This window comes from Populus trichocarpa, chromosome 7 (genome assembly GCF_000002775.5).
Source record: "Populus trichocarpa isolate Nisqually-1 chromosome 7, P.trichocarpa_v4.1, whole genome shotgun sequence".
NCBI classification, from domain to species: domain Eukaryota; kingdom Viridiplantae; phylum Streptophyta; class Magnoliopsida; order Malpighiales; family Salicaceae; genus Populus; species Populus trichocarpa.
In genome coordinates this window covers 6,025,980-6,045,937 of record NC_037291.2, presented here as the reverse complement: position 1 = coordinate 6,045,937, position 19,958 = coordinate 6,025,980, and the positions used below count along the sequence as shown (strand labels likewise).

Below are 19,958 nucleotides of genomic sequence, written 5' to 3'. Positions count from 1 at the left end.
TTAGATTTTTTAGGACCTCATCAAATGACAAAAATGATTATTGTATTGTTATTGATTTCAACTTAGTATATAAATTAAAATACAAAAATAATATTCATTTTTTAAAAATATGTAAATTTGACAATAACAAATATTAAGGATAAAGTCTACACATATATTAAGAATAAAATATATTTTTTTTTATATCTTGTTCATCCTCATTCAAATGTGATATAAAATAATTATTTTATCTTATACATATGTATTAAACATAATTTTATCTTTACTCCTTATATATCATGTTTTCTATACCCCATTTGTCTATTTTATTCCATCCGAAGAAACAAAACAAATACCATGTAACAAAACATCATATCATAGTTCTTAGACCCGGTTCGGTGGCTGGCCCGGTCCAAGGCTCGGGTTCCGGGTTTTGACCGGGTCACAGAGTTTTGATTAGGTCACTGGGTCGTTCGGGTCAATTTTTTTTTTTAAAAAAATTAAAACGATGTCGTTTTAGTTAAAAAACAAAAGTTAACGGTTTGCAACCGAGTTTTTGACCGGGTCATGTCCGGTTAACTGAGTCAGCCGGATTTTTCTTCTCCTATTTTTTCTTCAACCCGGCCCGATTCCAGACCCGAGTCGACCCGTCGGGCCGGGTCGGACCGGATTTTAAAACTATGCATCATATTCATCTTGAAAAAAAAAAATTATTATTATTATTATTATCATTATTATCTTCATCAGGATCACGATTTCCGTCCGTAAAATGAAAAAAAAAAAAAAAAGGTTAGCGTTCTCACTTTTATTATTTTGAGGAAGTATAAATAATAATAATAATAAAAAAACAAAAGTCTCTTTTGATCAACAGCCCCCTCTCCCCTCCTCTTTCTTCCCTTCTTCCGCTGACCCTCTCTTTCTTTTCTTAAAAGTCACGCGTTTTCACCTCTCATTTCCTAAACCCGCCATTTATTTTCATTTTTCATGATATCTCTTTCTAAAGTCTCAAACTTGGCTGATTGATTAGACTAAAATTGAATACAAAATCATGGGTGCTTGTTTTTCTACCATCAACATTAGTGGCTCTAACAGCAACAACAATACCAAGGCTAATCACAACAGGAAAGAACCCACAAAGCCACAAACAAGGACAACAAAAGCAGCAACAAGAAAAAAGCAAGAAGTTGTGCACCATCATCATCAGATTAATAAGAATGTTAACAACGAGGCAGAAAAGAAGCTAAAGGTCAAAGAGAAGCAAAGTAGCAAGGCGATCCCTTGTGGGAAAAGAACAGATTTTGGTTATGATAAAGATTTTGATATCAGATATACAATTGGCAAATTGTTGGGTCATGGTCAATTTGGTTATACATATGTTGCTACTGATAAGGGTAATGGAGATCGAGTTGCTGTCAAGAGAATTGACAAAAATAAGGTATTGCTTCTTGTTTCTTTTATTATTTTGTGAACTGGGGTTATATTGTGGTTTTTGGAGGACAATAATTAAGGTTTTTTTTATTATTATTTTTGTGATTGTTGTTAATATTTATGTTGGTTTTATTGGTGCAGTTGAAGATTCTGAGAAGATCCTTAAAGGGGTTTTTGCCTTTTGTTATAGATAGGTTCTCATTTTGTTTATTTCTGTTTTGAATACTGACTCCTCTTTACTTGAAAATCAAGGGTCTACCAGGTCCCACCCATCATCCCTTCTGTTTCATAAATCCCCATTTTCTCTTATATTTAGAGTGCTTCAGAAATCTTTTGCGTTTGGGAATTCTATTCCTTAATGATCGTTGACTTGTTGGGTTACTTTTTTGCACATTAGGGATGTTATCATGTTGGGTGCTAGGACAAGCACTTTCTAGTGATACTCATATTAACCTGGTTCTTACTGGTTTGATGGGCTAAAGCTTGATCGAGTATCCACATCCGTATGCAATTATTGCAAGTTTGGTTTTGGTGAATACATAGCATTATTTTGCTAACTATGAGCTTTGTTGCTTTTATTGTTGCTAGTATTTATCTTTAAGCAGTCGAGAATTATAGCATGACAATTAAAGGCCTTTCAGATGGTGAAATTTAGTTGGAGAGTACAGGTCTGAGAATTTGCATTAAATTGTGAATCACTTGTTTTAGACTAGGCAGGGTCTGTTCTCTCTCTCTCTCTCCCTCTCTCCCTATCGAAGAAAGCAGAAATGTTTATTTTTTATTCAAAAATAGGTGGATAGGAATGTTCTTACTACTACATATCCTAGCCCATAATGTTGTTTTGTGTATGCCTTTCAAATGGAAAGCTACAATTGTGTTCATTGGTAGCTTTGTTCCATTCAATCATCTTAATTTTTCCCTCTCAAATTACCAGGTGAGCGGTAATGTTTTGTTTCCTTCTTCAGTTCGGGTAAATGAAGTTTTTAGCCATTAGTGATTCAGGTTAGACTAACTATGTGACTACCAAAAGCTTGAAAGCTTTAAGATGGAATAAATATTACCATTTTCGTCTCTTAACAAAAACCTTTATGTTTTTCTTTCAGTAAATGTTGACTACTTCTTGCTTATGTAAAATTATTATTTGGCTTTTCTGGTAGATGGTTCTTCCTATTGCTGTAGAGGATGTTAAACGAGAAGTCAGGATATTGCAAGAACTCACAGGCCACGAGAATGTAGTTCAGTTTCATAACGCATTTGAGGATGATTCTTATGTATATATTGTTATGGAGTAAGTTTCATGTTCATGGGATCTGTCTGACAATACCATTCACATATTACCATGTTGCTCCTGTAATTGCATCTCACATTTCTGCTTATTGTCCATCATATTTTTTCTCCTTGAACAGTTTTTTTTTACTATCAATCTTCACTTGCAATGCTCTCTATTTTCTTTTACTAATCTTGTCCATGTTTTATATTGTCTTTTATCAGATTATGTGAAGGTGGAGAGTTGCTAGATCGGATATTGGCAAAGTAATAAATCTTGTTTCTCTTCTGTGATAATTTTTTTATTTTTTTCCTGGTTAAATTTATGTGAAAATAATGCACTCAGTATATCTAAAAATGACCATTTTCAGCTGAAACATTTTTCAAACTGTTCACCTTACCACTGCTTTATTTTGTTGAATCAGGAAAGACAGTCGTTATACTGAGAAAGATGCAGCAGTAGTAGTGCGACAGATGCTAAAAGTTGCAGCTGAATGTCATTTGCATGGCTTGGTGCACCGCGACATGAAGCCTGAGGTATTACCAATTTTATCATATGGATAACAAGTATATCATTTGGGCAGAATCATGCTTCTTGAGAATGGATCCTTTTGTTTTTTGCCTGTAGAATTTTCTTTTCAAGTCAACCAAGGAGGACTCGCCTCTTAAAGCCACGGATTTTGGTTTGTCAGACTTCATAAAACCAGGTGAGTCGTATTTTCATCATGCAGAGATCTGACTTATGCTTATATGCATGATATTTACAAAAATATTAAAGGAAGAAAAAAACTTACCATGCTTTCTATGGAGAATTTTCATAATGTGGCTGAATCCCAAAGCCTTTATTATTTTTACTTGTACTCATGAGACTGCAGTATTCTCTTGCCAACCTGTGGTTAGCATTTTTTCTAGCACTTGTTTTGAAACCCATAGATCATTTATATTATTTGATCTAATGAACTGCAGGCAGGAAGTTTAAAGATATTGTTGGCAGTGCCTACTACGTTGCACCTGAAGTATTAAAACGCAATTCTGGACCTGAATCAGATGTCTGGAGTATTGGTGTGATTACATACATTTTGCTATGTGGGAGGCGTCCGTTTTGGGATAAGACTGAGGATGGTATATTTAAGGAGGTGTGATACAATTTTAACTTTGGATGTGGCTTTTTTCGTTTCTGATTCCTACTTGTCTCTGGTATAAGTCATTGCAATTGGACACTCAATGGATTTAGTAGAGCCTTTAGTTTCTGTTATAGTCACTTTTAATGTTGCTTACAGTCAATACTTGATATTGAAATGGATTCGGTATATAGTTGTGTGGAATGGCGCAAAAGGATCCATATATCCAAACCCAACTAGTGGAGACAGTGGCATGGTTGTTGTTTTGTTGCTGCTTACATGTCAATAACCTTCCTTCCACAACACTGTACTTACTTTCCCTTGAACTCTCTGTCATTACTTTTAATCATAGTCAGTTTGTTTTCCAAACATAAAGCAGCCAAACTATCCCATCCTTCACTTTGTTTGTCATCACAGTTCTTCAAACAACCATATTCTTTTCCTAATGTGTTCTAACTATACCTTTTTTCTATATACAGGCCACTTTTTGGCTCCCACTTAATTCAATCACCATGCGTGGATATTTTTCTCTTTTGCATTGTTAAATATTATTTCATCCTTCGAAATTCTAATATTTACTGTATGCAGGTTTTAAGAAACAAGCCTGATTTTCGCCGTAAACCATGGCCAACCATTAGCACTAGTGCAAAAGATTTCGTGCAGAAGTTACTGGTGAAGGATCCTCGTGCAAGACTTACTGCTGCTCAAGCTCTATGTATGTGCCATATTAGTTTTCCATTGAAGAAATAAATGCCTGATTGTTATGATCTATTAGAATTGGGTGCACATGTTGTTTGGTTCTTAAAGCAATTTTTCCTCTTTTTTCTTGCTTAAAGAGTAAAGTTCTTGGTTTTCAACTTTTCCAGCACACCCATGGGTCAGAGAAGGAGGAGATGCATCTGAGATCCCTATTGACATATCTGTCCTGAGTAACATGCGACAATTTGTGAAGTACAGTCGTTTGAAGCAGTTTGCTCTAAGGGTAAAACAATCTTTCTTTTTGTAGGATTGCTCCAAGGGAAAATATGGATGCTTTCATTTTATGAATGGTTGATATTTTGCAGGCATTGGCAAGCACGATTGATGAAGAGGAACTAGCTGATCTTAAGGATCAATTTGATGCCATTGATGTGGATAAAAATGGTGCTATTAGTCTTGAAGAAATGAGACAGGTAGTCTCTTTTTATCAAACTGTTATATGTTTTTCTTGCAAGAAACCTAAAAAATTTCATTCTGTGCATTCCATTCTCTATGAGATACATTTCCATGTATCTGTTTTCTGTATTTTGTTGTAATGATGATGGTTTCATTGCAGGCCCTAGCTAAAGATCTTCCTTGGAAGTTGAAAGAATCACTTGTCTTAGAAATTGTTCAAGCGGTAAGCTTGAATCTTGTTTCCTCTGAATATTTACTGAACTCCAAAGAAAAAAGATGGAATTGAGCCTTGAATTTGTTGATGGAAGCCTTCTTATTTTCCCCATAGTAGTCATTTCTATGTTTTCTGATGTATTAAATTAGCAACGCAACTTGCATTTTTCTTTTTAGTGACCAACTTTTTTTCTGTTAATGAACAAAATACTTTTGGCTTTTAAGAGAGGAGTGTGAGATGCTCCTCCACCTTGGTAACCACTGGCTCCTTGCCTGGCTAGAATCTCATGCCACCAGGACTAGTTATAATGTTCTTTAAGTACTTATGATGGGCATTTTCTTCTAGTGGCCATTGTTTCTTATGTTCTCCCTATCTAGTTTTGTTTTTCATGTTAATTAATACGACTCTGCTTTTGATGAAGGATCCACAATGGTTTTTAGATATTCTTATTTTATATTACAATGCATTAAATGTAGCTATTTGTTTTATTTAAATTGTTTCCTTAGAGATTTTTAAGATTTCTTTGGTGCTTATACATGAAGCACCTATTCTTTTGTTCTGGAGTGGCTTTGGTGTTGTATTGAAAAACTGTACTTCCTTCCTCTATTGCATGTCTCTTTACTCAATCTTCTTTTTCTCTCATCTAATGTTCCATCAGTTTTGCTTGTTTTGGAACTTGATGGAGCTATTTATATGTTTGATGCAGATTGACAGTAACACTGATGGACTTGTAGATTTCACTGAGTTTGTTGCAGCTGCTTTGCATGTCCATCAATTGGAGGAACACAACTCTGAGAAGTGGCAGCTGCGGTCGCAGGCTGCTTTTGAGAAATTTGATATTGATAGAGATGGATATATAACTCCAGAAGAACTTAGAATGGTATTGATATTTCTTTGCATTGAGTATCCTGCCTTGTTATATCTCTTCTTCATGCGAAACTGAAAACGGAAATGAATAAAAAATATTCACATGGTAGCTGAGTTAAGGCTTTTATACTTCATGTTTATTTTAAGTGATTGTTCTTGCTTACCGTGTTAATCCCATTAAGGGCACCATTGTGCATGTTTTGAAAACTTCGGTTGTAGTTTCATTGACAAAATTAACTCAAATACTTGCCTAAAAGAACTTTCCAGCTTTTGAAGTAGTTTCATTTAGTTTTGGCTCTGAATTTATTTGGTGGTAGCTCCTAGATAATGCTTGATGTTAGTTTATGCATCCATCCTTTTCTTCTGATTGTTGTATTTCACTCTTTGTCATGTGCTTAATATGCCACATTGAAGCCTCTTTGTTCATGTATATGACTAGCATTTCACCTCTAGGAAATCCCAGATCATATAGAAGCTCCTAGTTCACTTTGTGCTTGCTTAAGGACAAGGGATGGGTTGTGGTGACTAGCATGGCTTTTGTGTTTCAACTTTCTATTTAAAAATAGATATCAGCACAGATGCTCAAGTTGGTTTTTCTTTATTGCCTTGCAGCACTCAGGCTTGAGAGGTTCTGTTGACCCACTTCTTGAGGAGGCTGACATTGACAAGGATGGTAGAATAAGCCTTTCAGAATTCCGTAGACTTCTAAGAACTGCTAGCATGAGTTCGCAAAATGTGCCAGACCCATCTGGGCACCGGAATTCAAAAAAACTATAGATAAGAATTGCACTTTTAAAGATTGAGACTAGCGAGGAAGCTAGAGAAGTGGAGCTCCTTCTGTGGAAGCTGACCTTCTAGGTTACACTACACCAATTTCCCAATAACCATCCTACCAGGCTCACCTCTTTCTGAAACTCATTTGGTAATTGGTGCATATCCCAGTTGATTGGAACAACAGTGCTTGCTTGAAGTTAAAAGTGCTTATTGAAAGTTGAAGCTGATAGAGGGGGTGCCTTTTTTAAGCACGTGACGTTACTACATGTTAATTGTAGTTGCGAGACACAAGATGAGCATTCCAGTTTCGAAATTTTCAGTATTAATACTGAAACTTCAGTTGTACTCCATTTCTCGTAATTTTATACTTGGAATCCTGTGTTGATATATAATGTAATGTTAACCTCCCCCCACCCCACCCGTGTAGAGGCATATAATGGTAGTAGAGTGGATGTTAAAATAGGACTCTCTTAGCAGAGATTGAATAAAGCTACGCATGATACATATTGCAAGTGTAAAGTCTCATAGCTTTAAGCTGATTAAAGTATTTCCACCATGCTTCCTCGTGCGAAGTGGAGTTTTCAGGATTTGAGCTCTTGATTATTAATTACGTTGAAGGGATAATGATATCCATATAACCAAAGGTTTAAGTTCTTCGGTGAGGTATAATATATATATTGTCATCTCATTTATTAGGCTATGATAGCGTCATCCCTGCAGTTCGTTGTTCATAGAATTAGGTGGCGGAAACTTGCTGTGAATATATATATATATATATATATATATATATATAGCATTTGCTTCACACTCTTGGCTCTCCTTGAGCAAGCACTGAAGAGCTTTTGAATGTGAACCTTAAGATAGGTCATGCAAGAAGATTCACCAAGTGCAGGTTACTACAGGAGCCAATGAAAAGGCAAGGCCCAGGATCCGTTGGACTTTGATATCCCAAAAGACAAGGGATATATCATTCTGCCCTCGCTAGATGGAATGACAACGGCAGGGTAGCATATGCAATGCAACGATTGTTTGTGTTACTCGTGCTGTTGCAGGCAAGGGAGGGGTCGTCATTCCATTTGAAATGATTTGCAACAATCCACGCACCTAGATACATGCTGCCTGGATGATAAATTGCAGAGGAAATGGCTTTAACAATATCGCCGTACTCAAGTAATTCTAACAACAATCCATTAGAGTTGTGTTTTACTGAGGCATTTTTCATTGCCATTGTAAAGCCAACAAGACTAATCAATTTCAAATGTGGCTTTGATGCTACATAAAAAAGGAAGTTTACCAAAGAAAGGAGTGTTAACAACTAGACTGGTTGACCGATTAAAGTATCAGGCATTTTGCGGTGATGATTTACAGAGTTTTCTCCACCAATATGAACTGCTTTTATATTGATCAGCAGACAACTAAAAAGAAACTAGCAGAAAAATCTGAAGCTTTATGCGAGTCGGTCAAGAACCAGGAAAGTTGATTCAGTAGAACGGAGTTGGGCACCCTCTTCCATGTGTCCTGTTGCCGCAGACAACCAGGTGGTTACTCCATAGTTCTGCTATAACCTTAAAATGTGCTACGTCCACAATGAAGCTGTTTGAAATGATCTCATGCTTGTCAGGCTAAGGCTTCATATTAAGGACATTATTATATGAGGGTCATGAGAAACACACGCCATCGTTAAAGTCCGTTCTAAGAAAGTGTCAAGAGGCTCAAAAAACTGGAAACCTCAGTAATTAGGTTTTAGGACATCTCCCGTACTATTAGAGGAGCTGCCTTGAAGAACTTGAGATGATGAGTGCGTACATGAGGAGCTACCATTTTTAATATTTCTTTCCTCCCTTTGACACTAATTGCCTTCCCTTTCTCCAGTCGGTGTATCCTGCACAAATCTTTCAAGTCAGTTTTGTGTCTTCGTTTGCCAAGTATTTGTGCATCATTGTGGAGGAACAGGCATTTTAAGTTCATCACATCTTTCTTTATTTTTTCCTCTTTGATGATCTGTTAACTTGCTTCTGGAATCCTGTTTGCTTGAAAAATGGGAACCAGAAGAATAAATGTTGAAACATGGACTGGCAATGGCACCAGGATTCTGATTTCCAAAGAAGACAAATGGCTGCAATGAGGGATGAATGTGAATCGGTCCTGGAGGAACACGAACGGGAACCGGGTGTGAATAAGGTGGAGGTATTACAACAGTAGGATCAACAGCAGCCCATGGGAACATAGCCCTTCCCTTTTGACGATACTGGGCATTTAAATTTTCAATATCAGCTTTCAAAGATGCCCTTTCTTCTCTGAGCTCATTCTTTTCCTGCATTAACTGCTTAAGATATATTTGCATCAAGCCTGCATTAACTCATTCTTCTTGGCATCAATTACACGAGCAATCACGCAAGCTTAAAGCATAGTGACCACAGGGAACAAACACAAAGAGCCAACCACCTCACATGATTCTCCTGAGAGTGTTGCCCACTGGACCTTTAGTCTGTTCACTTTGGATGTTAGATCCTTCAGCACTTGAATTACGTCTGTCAAAACAGTTGCCTTGTCATTCTTTGGCCTATCGAGTCTGCATGCAAATGTAAGTAATAAGTAACTAGTTAAAAATCAAGCACTTTCATGTTCTATGTGAGAAAGAAGTGCATATTTGTAGCTCATGAATAGTGAAATTATATTATTTATTCACATTTGCTGCAAGGCCAAAAATTTGTGACAAAAGCAACCAGCTTATGGAGGTGGATGCATCAACAAGCTAACAGCCAAACACACACGCACGCACATCCCTGATCCCTCTAAAGTGAGAATTCAAATACTGCAATATTAAGTAAATCTTTGAATATAGTCAGAACTAGAAGTCCAGGAATTCAATAATGAGTCGAATGCACAGTTTGAGTTCATAAAAGGAGATCATTCCTGTGTGAAGGCACTACTAACCAAGAATAACAGCACATTATTGCATAGTGCGCTACCCAATTCAAGAAACTGCTCATAAAGATTATCCCTCAATTTTTCTGTCTGCCTTCTGAACTTCTCTTGCAACAGCTATTGGATCTTTCACTTCCATTTCTTGCCGCTGCCTACCAAAAAGAAAAAAGTGATACCCCATAAAACAAAACCGCAAAGGAGAGAAAAAAAACACTTTAATCAAATATGCACTGCAACATCAACAACTTGCAAAGCAAATTCAATTCAAACTCAATAAGTTTCAATCACAATAAGAAAAAGTCATGCTAAATTACTCTAAAAGAAATGAACTTTAAACAGATATATAGTTCAGAAAAACCTCAAATAGAAACAAACTTTAACCAAAACTAAAAACCAAATCACATCAACAAATTGAATGAGTCACGTTAATCCTAAATTTGATTACATAAAAAAAAATATTCATAGTAGAAAAATAGACATATCCTCATACTTCAAGGTCAAAATTCCTGCTCCTTCACCTTACAATGATATCTAGAGTAATACTAATTCTCAAATTGCACTCTAAAATCACTCCATGTCCACATCCCAGTGGCCCTCCTCAACTGTATAGTCTCCCATCAAAACTATGTTCTATCTGATAATAACTAGGTGTCATAGTCCATCCATAAATCCTCTGGTATTTTTATATGAGTCATGGTACTCTTCACCTTTTGAATCTATCAACTCATGATTTTTGTATTTGGCTCCCCCAAGAAGAGTTCACAAGTCTCCTCATTCATACTCTTTACAATTCATACCAAGGTAACCACATTGTTCGTAGATGTCGTAGCTAGTGGTGCTATTATTGTCATTGCTTTTATTGTCTATGCAAGAACTACAGGATTAGGGTAGGGTGGAGGTACTATTGCAGGTATTGTAGGTGGGGATAGATTCTCATGTCCATCTCTGTTTAATATCTTAGATTGCAGCATCCCTCTCTGTAATAATGCATCATCATCCCGAAATCTTGATGACTCTCCATGTCCAGACTGTGCCGACTTTGTTGGCACATAAGAAACAATATCGATTAAAGGATCACCTTCTCGATCCCCACCAATATCCACATTTTGATTCCCTCTCCTCACTGAAGTCTGATTAGTCATAGCTCCATACCTAGTATGTATCATCCACAAGTAATATCCTCAATTTTTTTAATCAATCACACATCAACATTTCATCATACTTATTCAATAAAAGAAGGTCAAATTCTTTTTTCTTCTAAAATCCATCAAAGTTTCCCCTATATTATTGATACCTAGTTATTGAATATACTTTAAATTTTCTTATTAACACCATCGTAATCACATAGTTCAACTATCCAAGACTATACCATTCTCAACATTTCACAAAACCAACATTTGAATTCTAGAAATAAAACATATACAATTAAATCTTACAAATATACATAACAACAATGATATAATCTAACCATACTAACTTAAATTCATAAAAACTAATATAAAATAAGTTCTTGCCTAATTTAAACTTCTAATAATAAAATTTAAGATTAAACATTACAAAACATAAAGATTACTTTCAAAATAAGACTTCAAAATGATACATGGACAATTCTTAACATTACATATTCTTTTCATATATTAAAAGATATTATATATTCCTACAAGCTAGCACATGATTGATACGGACTTGAAATTAAATTAAAAAAAGTTATAAATAATCCATACAATATTTTATTTTTTTACCCTCAAAACATATAAAAAACATGGCATATGCATAAACCACTATTTTAAATCGATTCCTATGATCTCAATGAACCATCTTGCCAAATCACAACCATTCATGTTATTAATAACCAATGTCAGTAGCCCAAATTCCTGGGCATGAACCCCAATCACTGATAAACTAATTTCTTCACCCAAAATCGAGCACTAACCCTACTACCGGGTAACTCCTTTCTCTATCCAAAACCAGGCAATAGTCCTGCTACCGGGTAACTAGTTCTTCTGCCCAAAATCGAGCACTAGTTTTGCTAACAAGTGACTAGTTCCTCCATCCAAATCAAACACTAACCTTACAACAGGGTTATTAATTCCTCCATCTAAAATTGAGTACTAGTCTCGCTACCCGGTAACTAGATTCTTTACATTTCTTAAACAAAACTTTCAAAAATATATATGATATTTAAGGAAATTAAAATTACATAATTTAATTAAGTTAATAAATGAACTTCAAGTTGCCTAGCATCAACCTGTTGTTGTCCTACTTTCGTAGTCTCTCATGTATCATAAAAGACACAAATTCTTCCAAAATCAAATTTCCATAACTAATTAAATTCCAAAACCACTTAAATTCACATATATAAACTTTCTAATTTTCCCATTAATTATTCCTCAAATTACCATCTAATATAGCTTTTTCATATATTGTTTCATCAATTAAATTGAATATCCACAAATTTATGAATGTTCCTTTAATTCATCCACACAACTAATGAAATAATTTTTCTTTCTAATTGTCATTAATTTATTTGAATGACCATAGTACATTACCCATGCAAATTTTTGAATTTTTTTTACACATGAATGCATTCAAGCATAATTTACCTATCAAATGAATCAAAATCTTATTCCTCATTTCTCCTCTATTTGGCATAATGCCTTCATACAAGGTAATGGGAATTTTCTTTTTCAAACCATTTAATTAATGTGTTTCCCATACATTAATCACACATATCAACACATACATATGGATTTTATACCCATTTTATCAAATAATCCCAACTTCCTATCCGAAAATTCCAACGGTAATGAGATGAATTTTTCAATTGGAAAGTTATCTAATCATTTCTCATGCCAACTAACATTATCTCATCATTAAACAACGTAATAAACAACTAATTTTCACAAATCTCAAATTCTATTTAACACTATGACATTCAATAATTTACATAGCTCATAATCATCCAAACTAATTATTTAGGTTGAGTTTATTACCTCAAATAGCTACTAAAACAAGAGAAAATACAAGGGAAGTCAAGTTTTTTCTTCGCTTTTTTTCCCTCCCTCAACTTTTCTAAAACCCTACAAACTTTAAACCCCCTCCCGGATGGTGGTTTGGCAATCTTGGCTTCCTTTGAAGCCAAATTGCTATTTATATGGCTCCATATTCCCATAGTTACAACATTATCTTAAAGCTTTGTTTGGTGTTTTTCATTTAACTGGGTATTCTTTCTCCACCCAACATTAAATCTATTTTTATAAATAAAAGTTTCCAAACTTTTAACACCTCATCCCAATTTATTTAACATCCCTTTATTCTATTTTTTTTTCAAAAATCTCGAAAATTCTAGTTGAGGTTTACATTTATCCTAATTCTTTTAATTATAATTTTTTGTTTTGGATCTTTTTGTGTAATTGATTTTTTTTTCGATTTCATCATTTTGTATTTTTTTTATTGGGAATTGGGCTTTACGGTTTTTTCATTTATAATGCTTCTGGTCTAATGACCTAGGTTATATGTTTGAAAAGTTAACGCGAGTCGACATACTTTTATTTTGGCTCATTTTATTTTCTGATTTTATTGTTCAACATTATTTTAAAAAATATTGGTTATGGTTTTCTTTAATTTTTTTTCTATCAGGTTATCTTGGTCTTATGATTTAGATCATGAGTTTTACAGGTTGACCCGGGTTGACTCACCCTTATTACTTAGATTACATGTCTATCACATTAACTTTGGTTAACTTACGTCGATTCTATTTGACCATTTTCTATCCAATTTCATATTTTCAAAGGTTTTTGTTTTTCAAGCTATCATGGTCTTTTACTCTTTTTTAAAAAAAAACAATTATTCATCTACTATCATTGTCTACTTTTTTATCATTTAATTAAAATAAAACCAACCTTTTAAACCCATTGAAGACTGTAACCCGAGTCATTTGTTTTTCGTATTTCTTTTGAATGCACTTGTGCCACATAAACTTTGTCTTTTCCTTACTTTTATTTTATTTTATTTTATTTCTGTTTCTAATTTTGATATTAATTGATACCTTTTTTTAATACGTTTTTTTTTAAATATTTTTTAATTTATATTTCAATTAATATCATTCCTCTATGATTATTAATATGTCTTTATATATATAAACTTTGTTTTTTAAAAATAAAAATTTATTTATTTTTAGATAATATTTTTAATATGTGTAATTTTACATAAATTTTTTTTATTCAATCAATTTCATATGTATGCTTATTTCTATTATCATTTGATTGAATAAAAAAATTCAATAAACATAACCAGATAAATATCTCATGTTATGAGATCAAATATCTTGATCTACGTCTATTTCTTGATTTTTAAAATTTTATATTTAGTATTATTAATGAAATTTTTTATTAATTTATTTACATAAATAATTATCAAATTACTTAATTAGATACTTGCATAATTGTTTTTATTTACATTTATAATTTTATTTTAAAAAAAACAAGTTAAAAAAGCCACCCGCTGCGAAACGTGAGAAATGGAACGTTTATACTAATTTGAAAAGGTTAAAAAAACCATGTCGCTAGGTACGCAACCGACTTGTAGTTTGGCTATTTTCTCTGCATTCACCCGCAACCTTAAAAACACCACAAAAAAAGGCAACAAACACCAACTCATTTATCCATGGGGAACCCAATAAAGATAGTATCTTACAACGTTAATGGCCTAAGACAACGAGTCTCGCAATTTGGGTCTCTCTCAAACCTCCTAAACACTTTCGATGCAGACATCATTTGCTTTCAGGTATACAAAATCCGATGAACTCTCATTTTCTTTTATTTTTTGGTCTTCACAATCTTGATCGATGCAAATTTAACATACAGGAAACAAAATTAAGAAGACAAGAATTAACATCTGATTTAGTAATAGCTGATGGGTATGAATCTTTTTTTTCTTGCACGCGAACTAAAGATAAAGGCCGTACTGGGTACTCTGGTAAGGTGTTCGATGAGTTGCTTAAATGAAATACAAATTAAAATTGTCTAAAAACTTCTGCCTTTTTGGTGATGATTTTTGTCATCTTTATAGGGGTTGCAACATTTTGTCGTGTAAAGTCTGCATTTTCGAGTACTGAAGTGGCATTGCCGGTTGCGGCAGAGGAGGGTTTTACTGGGTTCATTGACCGGTGTAAAAGAAATGAAGGGCTTGAGGAGTTTGAGAAAGATGAGCTTGTTAAGGTTGATAGTGAGGGACGGTGTGTCGTTACTGATCATAATCATTTTGGTGCGTTTAATGTAAAAAACAATATTGCATTTGTTATGTGTTGATTGGTAATTTGGTTGACAGCTTTGGTTTTTATTGCATTTTTTGGTGGAATTAGTCTAAGGGAGCCTTTAAATATTTGGTAAAGTTCCGATTTTGATGTGGAGTTTGTGATGGAATTGATGTTGATTATTTTGTTTTCTACAGTTCTTTTTAACTTATATGGGCCTAGAGCAGCCCATGATGATACAGAGAGAATTGAGTTTAAGATGAAGTTTTTTAAGATATTACAGGTATTAACTTCGCTTCTTTTCATTGTTACTGGTGATTATGCATGATGTGGCTTGATGGGTTTTATAGTTTACATTTTGTTTTGCCTTTCAGTTTTTCCCTGTTAAAGTTGAATTATTTGATGTTGGTAGTGTTTAATAGTTTATCCCTGATGAATGAAGAGTTCTGTGTGCTTTGATTGATTTTGGTAATCTCTGTTGTAGAAAAGATGGGAGAATCTTCTGCATGAGGGAAGGAGGGTATTCGTTGTTGGTGATCTCAATATTGCACCTACTGCTATGGATAGGTGTGATGCAGATTCAGATTTTGAGAAGAATGAGTAAGCTGTGAGCTAATTTATAAGCAGTGCTTGTCTATTATGCTATGACTATTTGGAGTGGTCAGTTAAATAAGTACACAAAACTTTACCAGTCAAGGCAAGCACTGAATAAGGTTCTATTCACTTATCTGTAGATTCAGAAGATGGTTCAGGTCCATTCTAATGATGTCAGGTGGCCTCTTTGTTGATGTTTTCCGAGCAAAACATCCTGACAGGTTTCAAAATTTTCACTTGATTTTCAATTTGCAAAGTTTTAAGTCTGGATTTGGATGTTGAGTTATATTTGGACAGCAAAAAGGGAGTTGAAGTTCTTATATAAAATTGTACCTTTCACTGTCCTTGTTTACTGACCTCTTCATAATAGAGTCTTGCATCAACTCTTTTCCCCCTTTCTGTGATTGACAATAATCCTTCATATCCTTGCACATATAAATTTGCATGTCGCTACTTAGTTTTGTTTCCTTAGTGGGGTATCCTCTGATTCATTAAAGTTTCCATTGATTAGTATCTTTCAAAGTGTTTTTTTTTTAATCCTTGCATCATGATAATGTCATTCTATGATCTCTTCTTTTTCTTTGGGAGTAAGTTGGTATTGAATCCTAGTTCTTCCACCTTGAATTGTCCTACAGAAGAGAAGCATACACGTGCTGGTCATCAAGTACAGGTGCTGAACTATTTAATTTTGGGAGTAGGATTGACCATATTCTGTGTGCTGGACCATGCTTGCATCAAGAGCATGACTTGCAAGGCCATAACTTCTTATCCTGCCATGTCAAGGAATGTGACATATTGACACAGTATAAACGCTGGAAACCTGGAGACTCAACTAGGTATCATTGGATCCAGATATATTCTTGAATGTAGCAATGCCATGAAACCTCTCAGTTTTCTTTGTTGTTTCAACCTGTATGTGCATGTGTTTCTATCCTTGTTTGCTTGTTCAAGTGTATATGGATGAGTCTGTCTGCATGTCTGTGCAAACTGCGAAGACCATAAGTTTCTCTACTTGCCTAAACAGGTGGAAGGGAGGGCGGGGCATCAAATTGGAAGGTTCAGATCACGCTCCTGTTTATATGAGTTTGGAAGAAATCTGTGATATACCCAGACATAGCACTCCACCTTTATCTGCTAGATATCTGCCCATGATTCATGGTGTCCAGCAAACTCTTGGTGTGACAATTTTGTTCTTGATGATAGTTCGTATTACTTTGTTTTGTTCATTTTAAGAAATCTGCTGCCTCTTTTATTTTTTTGTGTGTGTAAAGCCCATGTAGTAATTTGAAGTTCTTAACCTTGTGCAGTGACCTTGTTGATGAAAAGGCAGGCTGCTACACAAATTCAATCCTCCAGGATATCAAGTTCATTTTCAGATGGAGATGCTACCATAAAGGCATGCAGTGAAAGCATCAAAAGATCATTTAATGAATGCAGTGTATCTCGCCCATCTACAAGTCCGTCATGTTCTTTGACTGAAGAGTTTGATAGTGCCATTTCCAAAAGAGATGAGAATTCCAAGGATTTGACTGATGAGAATCAGGGCTGTCCTGACACTACAATGATACTGCAAAGTCAGCATACTAAGTTTGTGCCTGCTGAGGGAACCAAGAAAAAACCAAGAAAAAGTCGGTGTTCCCAGCTCTCTCTCAGATCTTTTTTCCAGAAAAGTCCGAACCTTAGCACTGGTGCTGAGAACTCTTCTACTAATGCTTCGCCTAGTCAGGCAGAACCAAACACTAGCAGTTACTCGAATGGTTCTCATGCACCGGGTGATAAAAGCAGCAGTCCCAGGCATTGCCAACTGAATCCAAGTGCAGGATCTCAGTATCAAGATAAGGGAAATGATGGCTCGCTTGAGAGAGAGAAAAATAATGTTGCTTTGTTGGAATGGCAGAGGATACAGCAGCTCATGCGGAATAGTATTCCTGTTTGCAAGGGTCATAAGGAACCCTGTGTTGCTCGGATAGTAAAGAAACCAGGTCGTACTTTTGGGCACAGATTTTTTGTCTGCTCACGAGCTGAGGTATTCGCACTAATCCTTCAAATCCAGCTAATAAATGATACTTGCACATCTAACTATGCTTTAGCAAACAAGTCAAATGCTTTTGGAACATTATAAGTTAAAATCATATAGTAGGTAGAAAATGAAGCTATTCTTGCAAATGACTTATCTCCAGTACTGTGCAGATTTTGGCAGATAATATTTGAACTCTGCTGATGATCCTTTGCTTTTCTATTTTTTTTTTTTTGGTCTTGTAGGGACCTGTATCCAATCCTGAAGCAAATTGTGGCTACTTCAAATGGGCTTCTTCAAAATCCCAGCGCAAATGACCGCTTGTGGTTTATAATGTAAATAACTTTTTTTTGCATTTCTTGTGAAATTTCCGTTCCTGATTCGTATTTTTGTTGCGTCCTTCATTCAATCAAAGCAGGTGCACAAGCGGAGGATGTTCTGCAGGGGCTGGTTGTGTCATGTGAAATTGTTGCCCTTTTATTCTGTTGGATGCTATCTGGCAGCTGCATTTAATGAATAGGATGATAAAAAGAGCACGTTCTGATACACAGACGACGTCTTTAAGCATTAGATAATTTAGATTATTAATCCAGCCCATGCCCGTGTGCTTATGACAAAATCCCCATTATGAGAGGAAGAAAGCAGCTAGTAGTTAAAAGTGAGCCTTGGATTATTTATGTAAACAAATCCAAAATCCCCCATTTCTATCCTCCAGCTAAAGACTAAAAGAGCATCGTGAGTTGAGGTGGCAAGAAGGTCTGCTCCCCAACTTCCCGTCCTCATCATCCTGGTTTGAACGTCGAGATAAGTATGTGCTAAATAACTTAGTGAACGTACTGCAAACATTCTTTTCGGTTGTCTAGCTAGGATTGGAGGTTATTCCATTCTCTTTGATAAAAATAATAATATTATATATACATTACATTCTATATATATATATATATATATATATATATTATCTTTTTATCTAAAAACAATCTTTATGGTATTTATGTTAAAATTGAAATTTAGGATTTTTTAAAAATTAATTAAAATCAAGTATGGAGATTAAACTACGGCTGGTGAAAACTTTTAATTTCATGAATGAGTGCAACCCGTTATTGTTGGCTCGAGATAGGATTATTGTTAAATATTAATGAAATTCAATATCAATATAGACATGAACGTCAACTTTCAACTTTCCTTGTAAGTGATTGGCAAGTAAGCAAACATGTTCTGCAATGTCTCAACTCTCAAGTCAATGTTATAGTCAGGATTGAAAGAAAACATTTTATTTCACAGAAAATATTATAGAAAGAGCTAAAAGAGACTGGCAATTCACTGCAACCCACCTTCCAAATCACTATCGACTATATATACTTTTTTTTTTTTTTTTTTTTGATAGTCAAACTCTTGAAATTTGTAATTTTATCATAGTTATCAAACTTGATCCGGTAGTTGACTAGGCTAAGGGACCGGGTTCCGGATTTCATGGGTCAACTCGGAATATTAAAAAAAAATATTTAAAATTTTAATATTTTATATCAAAAAATTAAGAAACAATTCATGTAAATATATACTATATATGTTATAGATAATGAAGTTTTAAAATATATTTTAAATTTTTTTTTATTCCAAATTGAAAAGATACTATGTTACCCTTTTAAGTTGAAATATTTAAACAAATTTTTTTTATCCCACATTGAAAAAACATAACTCCTTTTCTTGTGAATATAGAGTATATTTATTAAAGGGCTTCAAATCCCACATTGAAAAAATAACTTCTTTCTTGTGAACATAGATACATATTAAAGGGTTTCAAATCACATATTGAAAAGATATTATGTTATCCTTTTAAGTTGAAGTATTTAAATCAAACATTTTTTATCCCACATTGAAAAAACTTAACTTTTTTCTTGTGAACATAGAGTATATATACGAAAGGGTTTTAAATTCCACATTGAAAAAATAACTTTTTTCTTGGAAATATAGAGTATATATACTAAAGGGTTTCAAATCCCACATTAAAAAAATAAATTATTTTTCTAGTATTTATATAGTGAACTTTAAAAAGTGTTAATAACCAACTAAAAAAAATATAAAAAAAGAGAGGTATAGGAGAAAAACCACATTTGAAAAAAAAAAAACATCAGGTCTCATCTGGGTTCACCCGGGTTATGGATCGACACTCACACCCCCATCAAATATATATATGTTACTTTTTTATTTTATGATGAATAATAAATAGTAATTGGATAATGGACATCCATATATATTTTTAAAAATCTATAGATAATGTTTGGATATCTAATTTGTTTTGTTGATTACCAGTAGAGTATCAATACAGTACAAATTCATTGTACCCATAACCATCCGTGCCCA

The 19,958-nt window shown here is 34.3% G+C and overlaps 2 protein-coding genes across 6 annotated transcripts; both read left to right on the top strand.

The window, feature by feature from the left end:
* Positions 1-836: 836 nt before the first annotated feature.
* LOC18101083 (calcium-dependent protein kinase 28) lies at positions 837-7,316 on the top strand. 4 transcript variants are annotated; one of them, XM_024605612.2, is made up of 13 exons: positions 1,266-1,414; positions 1,549-1,601; positions 2,565-2,695; positions 2,899-2,940; positions 3,099-3,210; positions 3,302-3,380; positions 3,640-3,809; positions 4,383-4,509; positions 4,661-4,776; positions 4,859-4,966; positions 5,110-5,172; positions 5,870-6,043; positions 6,643-7,316. In XM_024605612.2, the coding sequence occupies exons 3-13, from the start codon at positions 2,565-2,567 to the stop codon at positions 6,805-6,807; spliced, it is 1,287 nt and encodes a 428-aa protein (XP_024461380.1). In that variant the 5' UTR covers positions 1,266-1,414; positions 1,549-1,601; the 3' UTR covers positions 6,808-7,316. The 4 variants fall into 4 exon arrangements, with proteins under 4 accessions (XP_006380588.1, XP_024461380.1, XP_052310518.1 ...); XM_052454558.1 differs by having other exon boundaries at positions 1,549-2,409; XM_024605613.2 differs by lacking the exon at positions 1,549-1,601 and adding an exon at positions 2,342-2,409 and having other exon boundaries at positions 1,284-1,414.
* A 6,981-nt stretch (positions 7,317-14,297) lies between these two features.
* LOC18101085 (DNA-(apurinic or apyrimidinic site) endonuclease 2) lies at positions 14,298-18,143 on the top strand. 2 transcript variants are annotated; one of them, XM_024604899.2, is made up of 11 exons: positions 14,298-14,517; positions 14,598-14,709; positions 14,803-14,997; positions 15,184-15,269; positions 15,471-15,586; positions 15,721-15,801; positions 16,216-16,416; positions 16,605-16,756; positions 16,888-17,606; positions 17,843-17,932; positions 18,016-18,143. In XM_024604899.2, the coding sequence occupies exons 1-10, from the start codon at positions 14,398-14,400 to the stop codon at positions 17,912-17,914; spliced, it is 1,854 nt and encodes a 617-aa protein (XP_024460667.1). In that variant the 5' UTR covers positions 14,298-14,397; the 3' UTR covers positions 17,915-17,932; positions 18,016-18,143. The 2 variants fall into 2 exon arrangements, with proteins under 2 accessions (XP_024460667.1, XP_006380590.1); XM_006380528.2 differs by having other exon boundaries at positions 17,843-18,143.
* The last annotated feature ends 1,815 nt before the right edge of the window (positions 18,144-19,958 follow it).